Source organism: Eucalyptus grandis, chromosome 7 (assembly GCF_016545825.1).
Source record: "Eucalyptus grandis isolate ANBG69807.140 chromosome 7, ASM1654582v1, whole genome shotgun sequence".
Taxonomy (NCBI): Eukaryota; Viridiplantae; Streptophyta; class Magnoliopsida; order Myrtales; family Myrtaceae; genus Eucalyptus; species Eucalyptus grandis.
The window spans coordinates 43,168,558-43,188,335 of record NC_052618.1 but is presented as its reverse complement, the minus strand read 5'-3'; the positions used below and the strand labels follow the sequence as shown (position 1 = coordinate 43,188,335).

Genomic DNA, 19,778 nt, shown 5'->3' with positions numbered 1-19,778 from the left:
AGTCACTGATATCTAATAATTATCCACAGCCTCATCTCGAATACGTTGTGTTCTTGACTGTTCCATCCATCAAAATTTCGAGATTGACCTTCTAGATGGGTTTGTTGCATTTTGCTTTTGCTTATTTATGTTAGCCATAGAACTTGTAACAATAATTACAGCCGCCGATGCCTGATGAATAGGAGTGGGGTCGAGTTGCTTCAGTTTTGCGGTGGAATGATGTCTAGGATTGTCGTTCTCAATTTCACGATGGTATGATCCACTTATAGTCTAGACTTACGCCATCTTTTTCCCCGTGATTCTCAAGACGAGCCACACCACGAACCAGTCGGCTCCTTGAAACTAGAAGTGGATGCATGAGTTCGAGTGCGGTTTGAGATAGGTCTATCATGTCTCGATGCGAGTTTGGCTCCAGCGGATATAAGTAAATGCAAATCTTTAACAAGTCAGAGAACAATAAATGAATTCTCTGTCCAGTCTTGTCAAATTAACTTCCATGCTTAGTGCGGAAGAAGCGAAGTTAGCATGGCTGAATTGTCTGTCTACGCATCACCATTTTCGGTTAAGTTTCGTGTGATTAACGTCCGGTGTTTAGAACAATACAAAAGAATCAAACCGCGTGAACGGATAACATTCTCTCTTCTGACAACTTGTGGAGATCTGGGGTCATGTGGTTCTCATTCCGGAGTTCAAGTCGCGAGTCACTTCCTAGCAAGATATGCGGATTACGTTTGTCCAGTGCCAGTCCAGAAGAGTGGTCTTGGCGGGTAATGGTCGCCGCGAACTTTATGACATTCTGGATCATAATTCTGCAGTTGCGTTCTTGGAATATCGACCTCACTCATCCTTAAGGCGCTGCATGCATGAGACACTCGGCCGAACTTAATGTCGCTAGACAAATATTAGCTAGCAACACACAGCATATCCAATAGTCATACCAGACGGTCTTCGTGCTTTCTTCGGCTGCTCCGCACTGAAGTAGGAGATAAACGCGGTCTAAAAAACCTCTTTTCCTTTGATTAAGGCTTAAATTGGTGGCCTAAGATCGACCATAAAATCTTGTACGATGAAACAGGGTCTTTGAACTGTGGAAGACATGTTTATTAAAATGACGCACCTTGGAGCAACGGTATCCGTGCGTTTTCGTCACGTCCACTGTCAAATTGATGGCCGATGGGACGCGTCAAGGCGACTTGAAGCTGTATGGATCCAAAAAGGCAAAAGGGAAAAGGGGAAGAGGAAAAGGATAATGAGAAGCTTCGCTCGACTAATATCTTCTTCGCTTTAGAGAGGGCCGTGAATTTCGGATCATGTCGCGTTATGTATCTTTGCTTTGGAGAACGTGGGGCTCGTTTTTTCTGTTGAGTATGGGACAGGGGCATGAGAGTTAATTACTTCGCCCATAGAATTTCACAACTGCTCTTTTCTGGTTATTCATTATAAATTGACATGATCTTGCAATTCAATGTCGCGTGCGAGAGGAAAAAATTACTAGAAAAATCAGTGAGGAATTATAAAGACATTTTTTTTTTTTGGTCTATGTTGTTCCTAGTGAATAGTGGTATATTGTCTATGGAGAGAGCTAACAATAGAGAAATTCATTATGAATTCGAAGAAGTATAAAATATGCAAACACTCAATAGCTCAAGTATTTCTGGCCTTGGATAACACTGGAGAGATTCTCAATTGTGTTTGTTCACAATCTTTCACAATATTTTCACCAATTCAGAGAAATTAAACAATCCAACAAAATTATGTCTTAAAATGAGCGGAGCCCTCTTTGCTTTGGTTGAACCGTGTTCATACCTGATTTCTTGGTTGTCCATTATTGATTTATGACAATTTTGTTCTCTGTGTTTGATACTTAATCGCAAGATATGATTACTTCTGTGCTCACAACAATTGGTATCAAAACTTTTATTGCATTGACCAACTCAACGATTGTTTCTAGAGTCAAGATTAGGGTTTCTAGAATGTATTTGAGGCTTTTTCTTGTCTAATCATATTGTGGAATATTGGGTTTGCAATTATATCTAGAGTGAGAGTTAAAGATTGAGAAGTTCAATTGGATGAACAATTCTAGATGTACAACATTAAGATGTATGCCATATTTTTTTTTGTCAGTCCTATTCTATTCTTACCCTACACTTACTTTCAGACTTTTGTCCTGCCTCGTGCAGGGCGTGAGAGCCGAAACCCACTCTTGAAACTTATGCGTCTCTACCCCATCCCTTCTGAGAAAGTGGGGATTTGAACCCCTCACCTCCCCCTTCCATGTTGGAAGGGTGGTTACTGGAGCGAATCCCAGTGGTTAGATGTATGCCATATTAATAACCCAAGGTTTAGTGAAGGTTTTGGATGGCAAATATTAAATTACTTGAAAGGATGAATGAGGCTAATGAGGTTGGGTTAATGGAAAAGATGAAAATGATTATCTTAATGAATCTGTTGGATGAGGTGTTGATGCAAGTGATATTAGAGCTAATGGTTGATTATGGCCTAATTGCAATATATATATAAGTGTCTGGTGGATATCAAAAAAAAAAAAAAAAAAAAAAAAAAAAAAAATCCGTGATATGACTCCTTAATTAATGTGGTAAATGGTACCCCTCGACTTCTTTCAAATCTGTGCTAGACCAATTATTGATTTCTTTGGTAAATTTTGTTCTCTTGAATTAATATTGAATGGCAAGATATGTTCACTTCTGCACTCACAATAATTGGTATCAATGCTTTTATTGCATCAACCCAACACAACAATTGTTATTAGGGGTGATTGATTCCAAAGTTGAGAGGTTGCAGAATTGGAACTTGAAACTTATCATGTTATAACTTGTTCTTAGTTTTAGACCTTGGAACCTACCCTGTTTGGCTGAAATTGATTCTAGAACTCATCTTATTTTTTTGGTTAGGTTTCGGGGCTACCCAAGAACTTGTTTTTTTTTTTTTTTTTTTTTTTCCGTTCCTTTTTATGTTCGTTTTTATAGCAAAATTATATGAGGTTATGAGCAATAAAATGGTTCCAAAAAAAAAAAAAATGAACAACAAAAGTCCCTATTTGCCAAAAATAACAATCCATAAATTGAACATGTGGTCACGTACAATTATAAACAATAAAAAGTTTAAAACACATAACATAAAACATAAATTATAAAACTCAGTTTCCCATTCATCCATAAAAATTTAGGATAAGAGGAAGGATTGACAAGGAGTTCCAAAACACGGCGATCTAGTTCAGTTCTCGGGTTGGTATTCACTTAGAACCTACTCTTGGATTGGTTTCGACCGGTTCCAAAATTTGGAACTTATTCCCGAACTGATTGAACTAATTCCAAGGAGAATCAATTTCGAGACATGTTTTTTGGATGGTCCAATTCAATTCCCAAGTAAAGCCGGTCTAGTTGCACACCCCTAATTGTTACCGTGGCCAAGATTAAGGTTTGAGAATTCATTTGAGGCTTTTTCTTGTCTGATCATTCTGTGGAATACAATTTTTGCAATTATATTTAGAGTGAGAGTTGAAATTGAGAAGTTCAAAGGAGGAACAATCTTAGTTTTGGAGCATTAAAATATATACCATATTAATGACCTAAGGTTTAGTAAAAATTTAGATGATAAAAATTAAGTTACTTGAGACTATGAATGAGGCCAATGAAGTTGAGTTAATGGAAAAGACGAAAATGATTATCTTATCAAACTTGTTGGATGAGGTGTTAAAGCAAATGGTATTAAAGTTAATGGTTGATCGTGGCTCAATACCAATGAATATCAGTGTTTGGTAGATATCGGAAAGAAAATATCTGACATGACTTCTTCAAGTCAATCCATGATATTTCTTCTAATATTTCTAATTTTATTAAAAGACTATCATCTTAATAGAGATCTACTCTTATCATAAGACCTGTTATGTTTTACATAGATCAAGTATATCCAATAATCAATAAGGAACAAGAATGTTGTCACGAGACAAATTCAATCAATGTTCTATGGATGAGTTACTTATGTTGATTTGAACTAATATCCCTTGTTCAATTCATGAATAGAGCAAACTATTTGAGGCATATTTATTAATAACCGACTTATTATAACAAGCATCTAACTTGACGGGAGAGGAATCTTCCTTGCAGCAAAATTTTTCCTTTTGGAAGACCTGCAAATTCAGCTCAGAATTTTTGGTGAGGCAGCAGGAAGAAATGCTCTTACATGAAGAAGCAAAGCTTTTAAGAAATGATGGAGATTTCTGTTTATGGGGCCTGTTAGATTTCAAAGACTAGTAGATTCTTCTGAATGCCTATGCAAAAGGTAGGCCTGACCCCAAAATATAGGGGCATCATTGGCTTGTCTCGTTTGCCAAAATTAATTTATTTTTTACTTTTGAAGGCTGAAAGGACACGGCCTTTCACGTGCTCCATGGGGGCTCCCCCGAACCTTCCGTAATGAACCTCAATGCCATCATTTTTTTCTCTCCTTCCTTTTTCTTTTTCTTTTCCTCCCTTTTAAGAAAAATTATATCTTTCTTGATAGGACGACTGCTGAGAGATTTTGCCCCTTTTTCCAAGAGATATTTTGATTTGGAATTTTCTGCCTTACAAAGAGAATTATGTTTCTTACCAAAAATAGAATTATGTTAAGTTGTTTTTGCGGAAATATGCCATCTCTCAATCATTTGCTGAGAGGGTTATTTCATGATGATAATATAGTTAGTTGTATAAATGATATCAATAATGATGACAGAGATAATGTACCTAAAATAAAAAAAAATGAATATGTACAGTTTATAAATCAGTGATTAATTTTTCAAATCGTTGTATCTCTTTGGTAAGTTTCTTATTTTTTAGGACGAATCATTTGTGAATTATCATAATTCTTTTTTGGCTCAATGGCATGCAGGTTGAATATATACAATAATCTTAGCAAGAAAATACAAATAGGAGATGATGCAGTGAATTTTGTCATAGCATAATTTGTTTACGTGAGTTGTTGTCCTTTTTAAAAAAGAATTTCTATTAGTTTTAATTTATGATAATTATATCATTTATTGGACGAGCAAGTAAGTCTTTTTTCATAAAACAAATATTGGGACGTGCGGAATCAAGCACATAATTTATTAATTTAGTTTAAAAGCAAAAATAGAAAACAAACCCAAGAAAACTCCGAATAATTTATGCAGAACAGTTTCGATTAGTTTTGATTTGTGATGAGTATACTATTTTTTCAGATGAGTGGGTGAGTTTTTGTCTTTCTCAAAAAAACATTGAGACGTATGGAATCAAGCATATAATTTCATTCATATATTTTTATGGCAAAAAAAAAAGAAATCCCAAGAAAACTCCAAAGAGTAAGAACAAAAAAGAAAAAAAGAAAAATCTGTAAACTAATAAGCAGAAGAGAAGTCATGATCATCGTCTCCATTTCCCCAAGCAGTATCAGCTCCCTTGTCTTCCCTCTTCCACCCCATCTCATCTGTCTCTCTCTCTCTCTCTCTCTCTCTCTCTCTCTTGCTTTGACCAGTCTTGTTCCCTCATCCTTGTCCTCTCTCTCTCTCTCTCTCACATCAAGAACTGCACTGCAGCAGAGGGAAGTGAGAACTCAAGAACACCCACAGGGAAGAAGCTGCAGGCGACCCAAATGCGTGATCGAAGCGGCTGAGGTAGACAAGTGAAGCATAGATGGAGAATCTCAAAGCAGCGGCGGCGGACGTGGGCGCCGACGGCATGCACTGCGCTTTCCACCCTTACCACGCCGGGGGCGGCGGCGGCGGAGGAATCTGCGCCTTCTGCCTCCAGGAGAAGCTCGGCCAGCTCGTCTCCTCCTCCCAGTCCTTCCCGAGCCACCGCAACTCGTCCCCGTCGCCTTCTCCTTCCTTCAGATCCAACGACGTCGGCCCTTCGGCGCTGTCGTTCGCTTCTTCCTCGATGCCCCGCCAAGCCCACGGCGCGCACCACGCCAAGCACTCGAAGGTCGCTTCCTTTCTGGCCAAGAAGAAGAAGAAAGAGGCGGTGGCGGAGGAGGGGAAGGAGGAGGAGGCGCCGAGCGTGGTGTTCCAGAGGAGCAGGTCCATCGCCTTCTCTGCTGCCACTCCTCAAAGTAGCCATTTTTACGACGGTGGGCATGTTTATAGCCCCAGGAAGAGAGGTGGGTTCTGGTCTTTCATCTCTCTCTCCTCCTCTTCAAGGCCACACAATGTAAGAGACAGAGACTCAGGGCATTCTCTGTCCAGGACAGGACAAGTCGTGGTCGAAGAGGATAATGTTGCTGTCGTCGCTGCTAACAGTGGCGTCTCTGCTTCCTCTTACGAGAACAATAACAAGGTCTCGAGATCCAGATCTGTGGGGTGCGGGAGCAGGAGCTTCTCGGGGGACTTCTTTGAGAGGATCTCGACTGGGTTCATCGGGGACTGCACGGCTCTGAGGAGGGTGGAGTCTCACAGAGAAGGCAAGCCACCCAGAGCCTCCACCTCCACCGCCACCTCAGAGGCTCATCATCATCAGCATCATCATCCTCATCAGTGCATGAAGGAGAGGGTCAGGTGTGGCGGGATCTTCGGCGGGTTTGCGATTGCCAACGCCGCCAACTCATCCTCCTCCATCTCATCATCCTCAGCATCTTCCTCGTCCTACTGGGTCCCTTCATCCTCCAATTCAGCTGAAGACAATGTCAATCACATCTGCGCGTCATCAAAGCCAGCAGTTTATCCCCACCATCATGGCAGGAGCAGGAGTTGGGGCTGGGCTCTCGCGAGCCCCATGAGAGCTTTCGGCAGGCCTTCTTCTTCAGGGAAGAGAAATGCTGGTGCTGCCGTCAAGCCAGCTTCAGGCATGAACGGAGCTTCCATACTAGCTGTCGGAGGCTGAGAGAGAAGGGGTGCTTGTTAGTCCCAGTCTGGTGTCTTATACATAAATCAGTCATTTTACAGTGCTTGTTGATAAGGTCTCTGTCTCATTAGTTTCAGCTTGCATCACAATGTAGCACTTGATCCTCACTTCTTCTCTGAGCTCATTTATGTTTCTTTCTTATTCAGTGAAATGCTTATATGTGTTGGTTTTGAGAGTGACCCATCTGCCACCTCTCTCTCTCTCACTCCCTCTGTGTGTCGTCTTTCTGGGGAGGGAGAGAGAGCATCCAAGAGTCCCCATGTGATTGTTCAATTGTCTATCTTACTTGATTTTTGTATTCATTGTAGTGCTAATTGTTTTCATAAGTTGTTGAATCGTTGGTTGAATGGTCAATGGTTTCAAAGTGTTTATTTATTACAAGAGCAATGTAATGTTGGAGAGGGGGCTGGGGAGGGGTTTTTACTTTGGGGTTTGTGGGCGGGGGGGTGGTCACATGGACACACGTGTTTGGTCTTGGGTTAATGCAAATTTAAGCAGGGCTTGTCTGGCATGTTCAGCAGCTGTACACAGAGCATTCATAAGCAGCTCACTGGTTTAGGGATTAGAAAACTCTTCACCACAGACAATTTGGTTGAAAAACATTAACGAATGATGCCAAAAGCTGGAGGGGAAACTGAACTGTTCCAGCTTGTCCTGTTGTAGTAGCAAGAGAGTATGGAAGAACAGAGTGGGAAGGGAGAAGATAGAATGTGTCGGTCCGGCCTCCCCTTGCTTGCTTCCTTACCTACTAGGACTTATTTGTCCTTTTGGCGATGTCTGTTGGTAAAGGACGGCTCCATTTGCAAAATCAAAATGCGATTATTTTGCTGCAATTCAAGGTTCGGGAAATGTTTTCGTAATTTTAATAATTTCATTTGCAAAAATAAGTTCATGAAAAATCTATTTTGATGATTAACAGAACTCTTGGGGCATATGTAATATCTTCTAAATTAATACACCCCAAATATTTATACTGATTTGCCTATGTTTCATATCAAAGGTGGCAACTCGGCTTGACAGGGCCCTGCGGAATGGGGTGAAGGTTCGAGAGTTGGGGTTGCTCAACGGTGTCGAGAACCCCGGTCCTCGTCCCCGTCCCCTCGGGCCATCACCAACCCCATAAAAGGACCATGTTAATCTTACTTTTCTCGTCTATGTTCCAAAAAATAAAAATCTTACCTTTGTTGTCATCAAATATAATTTTGATCAACCTCTTGAATTGAATTCTTCAATACGTATGGAAAGCAATCAAATTGTTTCACTAATTCCATTTTAAAACTCCAATCGCATGATGGGTTGAGAAGTCATTGAAAAACAACCATGAAGTGCCAAATTCCATTTATATTTCTCGTTGAGTCTCTTTTCAAGAGCGATGGGATAAGAGAGCAAGAAGAGGTTGGCCACTAAAACCACAAATTGTTGTCCTTTTCGTTTGGCCATACACCAGAAAATTTAGATAGAAAGGAGGAGGAAGTGTAAATGTGGATCCCATCCATCATTATGATCCAAGAAAGGGACTGATGGTGATCGATGATGATGCAGGGGAGAAGCTTGGAAAAGTTCTTTGGAAAGGGTAGAGATGGCGACGGAAGAAGCCGTGAAGTACAAAGTAGAGAAGAGAAAGGACGGGGAAAAGGAAAAGCTCAGGACCACCCCATCCCCATCCCCCACCCTAAAAATGTGGAGAAATTATTTGACCAGTTTAGGATGTGAAAATGCCTCGACGGATTTGGCAAAAAGAAGCAAAAAAAAGAGAAGAAAAGGAAAAGAAAAGGAAAGAAAAACTAGGCATGAAATCTGTGGTGAGAAAGGAGGAGTGGATGCATATTTAAATATATATAATGTATATGTTTATACTTTTTTAAGATAATTACAAAATATTTGGATCGATTTCATTCATGGTCATGAAAGTTTAGGGCATTTTAGTATTAATTCACTGAATTTTGAATCCACGAAATGGCCCTGAAGTTTCCATTATTTTTGCAACAGGGATCTGAGACATTTTTTTGGCAAATCACTAAAGGGGTGGAAACATGGCTAATTTTGTGGACTTCGCATTATTGTTATATGTGCATCACAAACTAATCGATTTATAGCGACAAGATCTATGAATTTTGTTAACAAGTTTTTTGGAGTACTCGTGAAACGTCCACATCAAAAAATTGTCATTTCCAAGACATTGTTCTCCTTATGCTATGTAGGATCAGTGATTGAAAATTAAAATCTCTCTTTGTTGATATGATTACCATGTCCCATGAGAACGGTCATTATCAAGACTTTTCTCTTATTCTTTACTATTATTGTAAATGGTTGAATTTACGCTTCAAGCTCTCCGACATGGGTATGTCAAAATGAAATATAGTCTGTCTATAAGTCCAACTAACATATAAATACCAGTACCCCATAGGTGATGAGTACTCATAACAATGTAATTGAGGTAAAAAAATTATCAAATGAGATCAATTAAAATGGAAAGGATGGAAATTTCAGTGGGTTGATCTATTGTACGCTCACACAGAGACTTCTCCAAAAAGTTAGAAGGTGAAAGAAATTTCCGATATCGTAGGTTTTATGAATCACTAAGACCCAAGAGCCATGTTTTAAGAAATTGACTCGGAGATATCAATTAGGTCCCCCAATTAGTGGATCCTTGCTCACAAAGGTATATAAACTAAAATCAAGAGGAATTTGCGATTGCATTTGTATGAACCACGTTCATGGAAAAGCTTGATCAAATCAACATGACCCTGCTGATGATCCCTGATTAAAATAAGCTAATAGTGAGTGCATATATTGCAGAAAGAACTCACAAATACATACTTTTCCATTATTTGATACATCAAATTAACAAGGATTTGACCACCGCCAACCTTATCCTCCATCACATGTTTTGAAATAGTTTTTTCAATCTTTAACGTGGAAAAATAAACCAAGATTCTCTCTCTGTCATTAATCCTTTGGTTTAGTGACCTAATCTTTATCTAACATAGGCCTACCCTTTATTCGCTTACAAATTTTACTTTGGAGGATTGACCATGAACTTGGACACCGCGACGCGGGTGATGCCCGGCAAGTCAGCCGTGGCCTTCCCGGCGAACTGCAAGGTGGATCGGAGCCCAAAGGCCGGGAAGCTTGGGGTTGCAAGTGAAGAGAGGAGTCAGGACCACCGGGAGGCAGTTGTTGAGCAGTGAAGAGAGAAGGGATTCAGCACGAACCAACACCATTGAGAACGCTCCCGAGCCATTTGCTGTCGTGTTCACCACCACGATTGATTCACACTGTATAGCACCTGAGCATCTGCAATGTGACACATACATAGATGTTATCAGGTGTACAACAATTTCTAGGGACTTGTTATAATTATATTACAGGAAAAATAAGGGTTATGTGAATATTCTCATTCTAAAAAAAACAATTAGAAAATTCTAGATATGCATTTCTAGGGAAAGAAACATGCGGATTTCTTTAAGTAAACAAATGAAATTACATGATATCCAACGATTCTCTATATTATATATTGTAATGGATGATGAATCATTTATTGACTCTCATAATAATTATATTATGGATCCTATATCTATTATGAAACGATTATCACTCAAGAAATCTCTTCACACGAGATATGTCATAACTTGGTGACCAACTGCCTTCTTGATGTTCAACATGTTTGGTTGGATTTTTCTAAAGTGCTTATGCTTTTTTTTTTTCACGAGACGGGAATCATTGTTGTAAATTTTAGAAATTAAGAGAGGACAGAAATGAACTTCGAGCGACTTATGTATGAGGTTTCTCCAGAGATTTCAATTTTCAGAAACTTGGGATCACTTGTTTGTAGTGTAACTCATCAAATGTGGGCAAAATTTGGCTCCCGTCGACCAAGCTACGCTCGTTGCTGCCCAACGCTAATCCCATTGTCGCGGACTGACTCGGTTGCCAGTGCCCTCGCCGTTTCCCATTGGTCTTCATCCCGCGCCTCACGGCCGTGCGAGCTTGGGGCTTATGTCCACTCGAGCTTAAGGCTGTCTGGCTGTGCGAGCTTGCCCTCAAGCTCATAGGAAAAATCACATCCGAGCCCACCATGTTCTGATGATGTCGTCCCTGATAAACATTATCACCAGCATGCTCTCTAGACAAGGAAATCAGAGAGAATGAAACTTGAACCACACATGTTCTGATGTGATGAGTTTGTACGATCAGATTTGCGTGGTAGAGGTCGGAGGTAGGCATCAAAATCTTCGTTTTGTGTTTATAATGCACGGATAATCGAATCATTCTATCTTGCATCTTCTCGTCGTCCTTCCATCTCGGTTTAGCAGTGTCTCGTCAAGCGATAATATTATGTTAAGTGAAACAATGCACGACGCTTTGTTAAAAAATATAAAATAATGCACGACGCCGTTTACCCTTCTGATTCAGGTTATAAGTGCCAAGGATGAAGTTCTCACGTGAAGAAGATGATGTTCGTCAGTAATTGACCGCTGAAAGACTTGTCGTTGCGCAAACCTTTCGAGACGAAGAAATGTACTAGAGGAGGACAATGAGGTGACAGAAATTTATTGAAAAGTAGTTGTACTTAGACGTTCAACTTAAGGCAGTTGGGAAATTACAATTCATTGCGATACGGGAACCGGAAAGTCATCTAATACTTAAGGAAGCATCATTTTGCAGAACGCCTCCTTTTAATTCAACATACGACACATTAATAAGCATAACCTTATTTGCCTAAATACGGTGTCTTATATTGTTATAGTCATCCAAGCTTGCTTAGGTCGGGTCCGATTTGCATGCCGTACAGCTCAGCCAATGAGATTGAATCCAGTAGGAACGATGTTGGTGATGCTGAGGAGTCCCTGGAGTGTGTTTCCGGCGAGCTGCAGTGCTGACTGGAGGACCCCGGTGACAGGCAAAGCTGAGTTGCAGCTCGAGAGAGGAGTTGGGACCACCAATTGGCAAGTGTTGAGTACTGTGGAGAGGACGTATTGGAGAGGGTCCAACAGAATAGAGAAGACACCATTCTGATTTGTGGTCGCAGTGGACACCACATTGCCTCCGCACTTAAGTTGCACCACTGCATCTGCAATTGCATGCAATAGAATGGGCAAGGACAAAGCTATTCATTGTGGAAAATTTTGCTTCTTTTGGATCAAATCCATCATGAAAGACATATGATGATCGGAATGATGTGCAATAATGACGCAACCCCAGAAGAAACCATTGATTTTTCACCTTTTGGCACTTGAATGAGCAGAGCAAAACACTGCATATGCGAAGTACATGACATGATGACAGGTTCGTTGGCTTGCGGTGGACGTTGTGCAAGAACACGATTCAACAAATCAAATTCGAGAATTCCATGTGAAATCTACCCCAGAGCCATGCCCATTGTACCGGTTATCCCAAATCTTTTCCTTGATGCCGATGCATAAATTAGAATTACTTGGATTGCTAACAAAGCTTCTCTATGCAGATTGCAATAGGCAAATTGAAAAACGATTAACTAGATATAGGACACTGTTAACTAGACAATATCTTAAAGGGAGCAATCCGATATGAGCAAATCGTGCAGTTTGCTATACGTTAGGACCCTGTAAATATGAGGTACAGATCATGTAAACTGTGATTAGTTAGCTGCGCTACTCGACTATATAGTGTGCTAATGTGGGGCGGCAATAAAATTGTATTGATTTGTGGAGTGACTTACTAGGGAAAAGCGGAATTGTGCCATTTATGAGTGAAGTGGCGCTGTTGAGAAGGCACGGCACAATCCCATTGATCCGAATCAGGCCGAGGAGGGAGCCGATGATTCCTCCTACTCCTCCTAATTGTGCCTGAGCCATGGGAGCACCCACCGCAAGCACCCCAACAATGAGTGACATCAGGAAAAGTGATTTCAGTGCCATTATTCAAAGTGATTACTGGAAGAGCTCTGTGGAGTGCGTTGGTGGACTTGTTTCGGTAGCGAAGTGAGTGTTGCAAGATACCGGAGGGTTTGCAGCCATTTTATAGGGGCTGGAAAGGCCCTACTTGCTGCAGCATTTTCTGAATGCGCTTCTCTCTCTCTCTCTCTCTCTCTCTCTCTCTCTCATATACGCATGCGTGTGCAAACAAACACGCAGACACGCAGAAGAGATATGAGTTCTCCTTGGAGAGTGTTGTTTTGGATGAGCCACATGCAAGCAAGTTGAAGAAGAGTATGTGACCACTGAAAGATCAACCAAGCTCTCTCTCTCTCTCTCTCATGCAGAAGACATATGAGTCTGCCTTGGAGAGTGTTGTTTGGTATGAGCCACATGCAAGCAAGTTGAAGAAGAGTATGACCACAGAAAGACCAACCTAGAAGAACTAGACCAGCTATATATGTTGCTGTTCTAGCTATGTCCAAAAAATAAGTGGTCTGACGTTTGAAAAGTGGTACTGATATCCTCAGATCACCCACAAGATTGGAAATCCCGTCGACTGCAAGTATTAACAATGGATCAAAAGCTCAATTCATACATAGCAGCATTAACAGTCTACAAGTGTTATTGGAACCAAGCTGACAGTACCCATGAGTACCCCGAGAAGTGCCTAAACCAGGTCATGTTGGTTGTGTAAATTGCGTTCATTGGGGTACACAGAGAGATGGGTTTTTTCTTTCTTGGCCAACAGAGAGGAGTTGAATAAGATGATGATTGTGACGTGAAAAGAATTGCTTATGCTCGTCGTATATTCTGATTAGAACAAGTCGGTCACGTTCTACATTGAGCGTGCTCATTGACGTGGGCTTCACTCTAATTGGTCCACTCAACCCTCTACCTACGCAGCACACAAACAAAACAGCATGGGCATGCTCCCATGCATGCGTGTATGACTATAGCGTACGTTGTTCAATGCGAATCCTCTCTTCTGACTGAGATGAAAAAGACGCCTCTTGTCTTCTTCTCTCACATAACCTCTTCTCAGCTAGATTTCATGTTGAAAATTTCTCTCTTTTTAAATAGCACTGTATATGTTGCTGTGCAAGTTGTTACAAAACCCAAGTGGATGACTGAGATTCTCAGCAAGTCCTTGATGTCGGCGATGAGTTCAATTCAGGCCCTCTGCAATTTTTTCTCTTAGAATGATGTTGAAGGCAGGTCCCGGAATTCTACTCTAGACTTGCCCCGTTCATATCATTGAGTTGCAGAAATCTCCAAGTTCTTGAGAGAAGGATTTGCTTCTAGCAGAGGGCATTGAAGAGAACGACTTGACGCGAGAAATCACGGATGATCCTATTGCTGTGGTCCTTCTGACAAGAGAACTCACATAAACAAAACAACACATAGAAGGTGGTCATTGTTGCCCTGCTAGGATGGTCTATTACATTGTGTGAACCCACGCAAAATTTTGTCGGCCTCTATCATCATCTGGACCTAGAAGATTGCTGTTATAACCTGTACTTTGTAATTGATGTCAAGTCCAAATATTACCATACAAAGCTTCTACTTACTAAAATGCAGTGAAAAAAAAAAAAAAAAATCGAGTCGAGTCACTGCTATGAATGCCTTGCATTCTTCTAGCCAGTGATTGAGAGTGTATAAACACGGTTTTGGCGAACCATCAAGTTTCTGCAACCGTTAAGCACTTGATGTTTGGATAGACTATAGAGGGGTCTTGGAGAAACATTGGATTCTGTGTTTGCTTGAGAGAAAAGCAGCAGTAGAGAGAATCTCTGTTCACCTCTCTCTCTCTCATTCAAGCCAATTTCATAAAAAAAAACACGAATTTTAGGTGATGTCCAAAATCTAGCCCAAACTTTATTTTGTTTTTAAAAAAAAGCATGAACTTTAGGTGTTGTCCTAAATTTGGCCAAAATTTTATTTTATCTAAAAAAAAAGCACAAACTATTGTTTTAAATTTAGCCTGAACTTTATTTTGTCTAAGAAAAAGTACAAACTTTCACTTGTATCCCAAATTTAGCCCTTCGTTAACCTTCATTTCGCAGTCATCCGACGTGGCATTTCTACATCAGCAATAATATCCAACACAAATAAAACGATGCTATGTTTGAGTGTTTGGAGGTAGTGTTAAATTTAAATCTATCCTCCAATGAGGTGAATTTTACAGATAGGGAAAAATAATTCAGCGGTCGTTATAAATAAAATAAAATAAATAATTCAATGGCTTCAGTTCTAGGGGATGAGGCACATAGCTAGGGCCATTAGATCAATTAACAATTGGCAAGCTATTTGCAATGTTAGAAGTTGGGTTGGAAGCAGAAGATTATATTACCTCAAAGCGAGATATTAAAAGCATGTGCATCTTGTAGTTAAATAGAAATGTGAAGCCTATTTGTAATAGACTTACTTTATTTTGTTCGGACCAGATTTGGGACAATATCTAAAATTAATGTTTTTTTTAGACAAAATAAGGTTCGGATTAGATTTTGGACAACATCTAAAGTTCATGTTTTTTTTTTTTTTTGAGACAATAAATTTCGAGCCAGATTTGGGATAATACTTAAAGTTTGTGCTTTTTATGGAATTGGCCCTGTTATTCCTGTTAAGTCAGGTGAACTAACAAAGAGGCTACGAAAGAGCAGTAGTCTTGGATGCATTTGGCCAATGTTTAAATGAAGAAAGCCTGATGTGCTCGTTCTTTTGCCAGCGTGAAAAATATAGTCGACAACATTGCACGAAACGCATGGCGATGCACATAATTTCCTGTTGGTCCAGCGCAAATGCAATATTTCTTGAAGTGAAAATGACATGGCCGACTAAATAATCGAGTCTTCTCTGTTTGTAGTTCTGAGAAAGAGAGACATCCCACAATCTTAAGCCTCTCCTTTTTCTAACCTTCGTTCTTGCAATGTATGTCACATGTAAAACAAGTCCACCATCAGACAAACCGAGCATGGAGATAAAGCACTCACGGTTGCATGCATAGTTTTGTCGCTCTGACATCTTGAGCGACGCCATATTCCCGATCTCTTATGAATGATCTACTCACGGCCAAGTGAGTTAGTGTTCAACCATCACCACTGCAAAAACGTGTTATAACTCCCGCTCATGATAGCAGAGATGTCTATTCCATATGGCAAAAGATTCCTTCCCATGCACTAACAACGTTTGTAACTGACAAGTCTTTTTGCCGTGACAAGTTTAACTTCTCAGGACAAAGCACCAAAATGGTGTTTCAGTTTCAGTTCCCACTTCCATATAACAGAATTTCCAATAAGCAGGGCAAGTTACCTCCCTCAATTCTTTGATGTCCTCTTCAGAGCCTCCATACCCTCATCCATCCCCCCCACAGGAGCTGAATCAATTCTAGTTCTTCCACTTGATGACCATGGCATCGTCAGGACATGTCCTCGGTTTGCTGGGGTTCGTTCTTGCATTCGCCCATCGCCATTTTCCGTTGGCAATGCTCGGTCTTGTGGCGATTGTCTTCCTTGTAAGTAAAAGGAAAGCCTCGGTCTATTTACTGGACTTCAATTGCTACAAGGCGCCCGATTCTTATCGGCTACCCAAGTGCATGTTCAGGGAGCACCTTTTTTTCGACGATAAGGTCGATCCAAAAAGCAAAGCTTTCCTAATCAAGATCTTCGACAAGTCAGGGTACAGCGAAGAGACCTGCATTCCCCCATCAATTACTGAGTTACCCATAAAAAAATCGCTCTCGTCTGCCCTAGAGGAAGCCGAGACGGTCATCTTCTCCGTCGTTCATGGCTTGCTGAGGAAGAACAACGTTAGCCCCAGAAGCATAGACATATTGATTTGCAACAGCACCATGTTTTGTCCCACGCCATCTCTAACTGCTATGGTGGTGAACAAGTTCGGAATGAGGAGCAATATCCAAAGCTACAACCTCTCCGGCATGGGGTGCAGTGCCGGTGTCGTGTCGGTAGGCCTAGCACGAGACCTGTTGAGGGTTCACAGGAACTCCTTGGCCCTCATCGTAAGCACCGAGATTCTCAACATGAACTGGTACACGGGGAAGAACGCATCCATGTTGATAACCAATTGCCTGTTCCGAATGGGGAGTGCGGCCCTGCTCCTGTCAAGCCGAGATCAAGACAAGAAGGCGGCCAAGTACGAACTTCAACACCTCGTCAGGACGACCAGATCTCGTGACGAACAATCTTACACGTGCGTGTACCAGGATGTCGACTCCGAGAATGAAGTTGGGGTGTCGATATCCAAGAGCATTGTGAATGTTGCCGGGGACGCACTGAAGTCAAACATGGCTTCCTTAGGCCCTCTGGTTTTGCCTTACACGGAGCAGTGCCGATATGCATGGTCCCTGATCAAGCGAAAGCTTGGTACTGGGAGAACAACGGAAACTTATGTACCGAACTTCAGGAGAGCTTTCGAGCACTTCTTCATACACGCCGGAGGGAAATCCATCATAGAAGCAATCGGAAAGAACTTGAAGTTGGGCGAAGAAGATCTGGAAGCATCGAAGATGACACTATACAAGTTCGGGAACACCTCGGCTTCTTCCATCTGGTATGAGCTTGCTTACACAGAAGCAAAGGGAAGAGTGAAGGCAGGGGATAGGATATGGCAGATCGCCTTAGGTAGTGGATTTAAGTGCAACAGTGCTGTATGGAGGTGCATAAACCCTGCAGCATCAGAGGGAGCCAAAGTGTGGGAAGGCAAAATGGAGACAGACCACGTCGAAGTGCCGTAGATCCGATAAGAGAAGCAGGTACGTTCGACCTCGACAAGGTTGCAGGCATAAGCTTCTTCAGGAAGATGCAAATTTGATCTTTAGAACAACCAGAATAATGGGTACATTGTAAGCGTTCTTCAATCTTAGAAAAGCAATTTATAAGCCGTCTGCTCTTTAGCTCGGATGTATTTTTAATCAAATCTCCAGCATACACTAAGGTAGCATATTTCATCATGTGTTTATGTCCCCAGCTCAACAATGTTGGAACTCAAAACTCTATTTCGATTCATATTGAAAGGACAACGAAAATCTGTTTGCAATCCAAAAACCAGAGTAACAACCAAAATCCAATAACAACATTGAAATGTCGGAAACGAAATCTTTTGAGCAGATTCTTAATCTTCCTCCTCTCCCTCGTTCTCAGCAATGTTGAAGTACCTAAGCTCATAGACACTGCGGTCCTTGTTTGAAGCAATCACACGGAGCCAATCCCGAACATTATGCTTCTTCAAGTACTTCTTTGTCAGGTACTTAAGGTACCTAATAGATGCAAACAGTATGATTAGTTACACTTACAGATCTGAAGTTAAAACTGAATCCATTGAAGGCACATGCCTGAGAGATCTTCAAAGTTTAAAAAAATGATAGCACATCAAGCATTTGCTGATAACATTACAAGATGAGGGCTGCCTAGGGTATAGTAAACCAAAAAAATCATGAAGACTCGAGTTTTGATATCCCAACCGGGCGACCTTGTGTTGATCAGAGACTTGCTCCTAGGTAGCTTCTTTAGCTGAACCTTGACCTTAACCGGAATCAACCCTAGGCAGTATAAGAGATCCTAATCCCCGAGGCTGAAACCTATGATTCTTGTCTTGATGCTAAATTCAGAACAAAAGATAACACTTAAGCAGAGAGCATTGCAGCTCAAACGATCACATTTCGGCTAAAAAATCAAACTTTAACAGGGCAGCATCAATACCAGCTTAAGATACTGAACTTTTCAAAGCAAGAACCACCGCGCAGAAGTATGTTTCACTCAACCACCAATTCTGTCATGCAAACCCTGAAACCTCTCAGTCGGTATCCTTTTCGGTGTCACACCCCGACCAGCAAAGTAACAGAGTCACCGTCTCTTCACACAAAATCATCCACCGGCACCCAAGGCCCAGAGATAAACCACATGGCGTAAGCTAGACCATTGTGCACAAAATATTCACCGCAATGCAATATGCAACAGTCTATGAACATGAGGTGCAGAAATCCCACCACGACAACAGACTCGCCGCCACGAACACGACACACATAACCACCCGCTCGCAGATGAACGGCACGATTGCTGCCGAAGCGCCTAGTTCTACTAAGGCACACGAAAACTCCAGACTCCAGCAGGAAACAGTAATTTAAACACCCAAGCAGCTACAGAATCAACTGAAAAAAAGGCAACTTTCCGCCAAAATCACGACTGACGAAAGCAAGAACATGCAGCATCTTCGCTATCGCGACGCGATCGAGCATATTAGAAAACCTACAGCTCTTTCCATTTCAAAGAAAAGCACAGAGAGAGAGAGAGAGAGAGAGAGAGATTGTGGCGGTACCGCTTGGAGAAGTCGGAGGTGGAGGTGACGGTGATCTTGGACTTGTCGCGAGAGACGGTGACGGAGTCGCCGAGGGCGCCGGCCTTGCCGTCGACCTTGATGCGCTCCTGGAGGAACTTCTCGAGGGAGGCGATGTCCATGATCTTGTCCTCCACCGGCTTGGCGCAGTCGATCACGAACGTCGCCCCCTTCTTCTTCGCCGCCTTGGCGCCGCCGCCGCCGGAGCTCCCTCCTCTGCTCATCTCTCCCGACCGGAACTCGAATACGCTTTACCTACCACGCCTTCTGCGACTGCATCAAACGAAAGGGTGAGGATGAGGAGGAAAACGTCACGAATGTAGAGAGAGAGAGAGAGAGAGAGAGAGAGAGACCTTCGGAGCTGCTCTGCTGATGATGGCGCGCCGCTGAGAATCGGAGGAGAGTAAAAGGAGAGAGGAGATGAAAGGAGAGTGAAGCTAGGGTTTTGGGGGCTTCGCGGGTGGGCCTGCCAGTTTGAGTTGGGCCGGAGCGGTTGATTTGGGCCTGGCCTGATGCTTCAAAAGAGAATAAAATGAATAAAGATGGCCATTGCCTTTGAAAATTTTTCGTTAGCGTCCCTTTCAATTGTAAACGTATTTATTTATGATAAGTAAGGGATTTTTAGTTGACCATTTGGGTAGTTCTCCGTCAAGTT

General features: G+C 41.7%; 4 protein-coding genes across 4 annotated transcripts; 2 read left to right on the top strand and 2 right to left on the bottom strand.

Moving 5' to 3' along the window:
• The first annotated feature begins 5,669 nt into the window (after nt 1–5,669).
• On the top strand, nt 5,670–6,854 carry LOC104415159. The gene is made up of 3 exons (XM_039317834.1): nt 5,670–5,960; nt 6,122–6,135; nt 6,221–6,854. The coding sequence occupies exons 1-3, from the start codon at nt 5,670–5,672 to the stop codon at nt 6,852–6,854; spliced, it is 939 nt and encodes a 312-aa protein (XP_039173768.1).
• A 4,559-nt stretch (nt 6,855–11,413) lies between these two features.
• On the bottom strand, nt 11,414–12,863 carry LOC104415158 (phylloplanin). Its single transcript, XM_010026412.3, has 2 exons — nt 12,577–12,863; nt 11,414–11,949 (listed from the first exon to the last, which is right to left on the bottom strand). The coding sequence occupies exons 1-2, from the start codon at nt 12,773–12,775 to the stop codon at nt 11,672–11,674; spliced, it is 477 nt and encodes a 158-aa protein (XP_010024714.1). The 5' UTR covers nt 12,776–12,863; the 3' UTR covers nt 11,414–11,671.
• Nucleotides 12,864–16,181: 3,318 nt separating this feature from the next.
• On the top strand, nt 16,182–17,559 carry LOC120296163 (probable 3-ketoacyl-CoA synthase 21). Its single transcript, XM_039317833.1, has one exon. It carries the CDS (start codon nt 16,182–16,184, stop codon nt 17,523–17,525), a length of 1,344 nt encoding a protein of 447 aa, XP_039173767.1. The 3' UTR covers nt 17,526–17,559.
• Nucleotides 17,560–17,650: 91 nt separating this feature from the next.
• LOC104415157 (60S ribosomal protein L22-2) lies at nt 17,651–19,602 on the bottom strand. The gene is made up of 3 exons (XM_010026411.3): nt 19,477–19,602; nt 19,106–19,396; nt 17,651–18,047 (listed from the first exon to the last, which is right to left on the bottom strand). Exons 2-3 carry the CDS (start codon nt 19,345–19,347, stop codon nt 17,903–17,905), a joined length of 387 nt encoding a protein of 128 aa, XP_010024713.1. The 5' UTR covers nt 19,348–19,396; nt 19,477–19,602; the 3' UTR covers nt 17,651–17,902.
• Nucleotides 19,603–19,778: the final 176 nt, after the last annotated feature.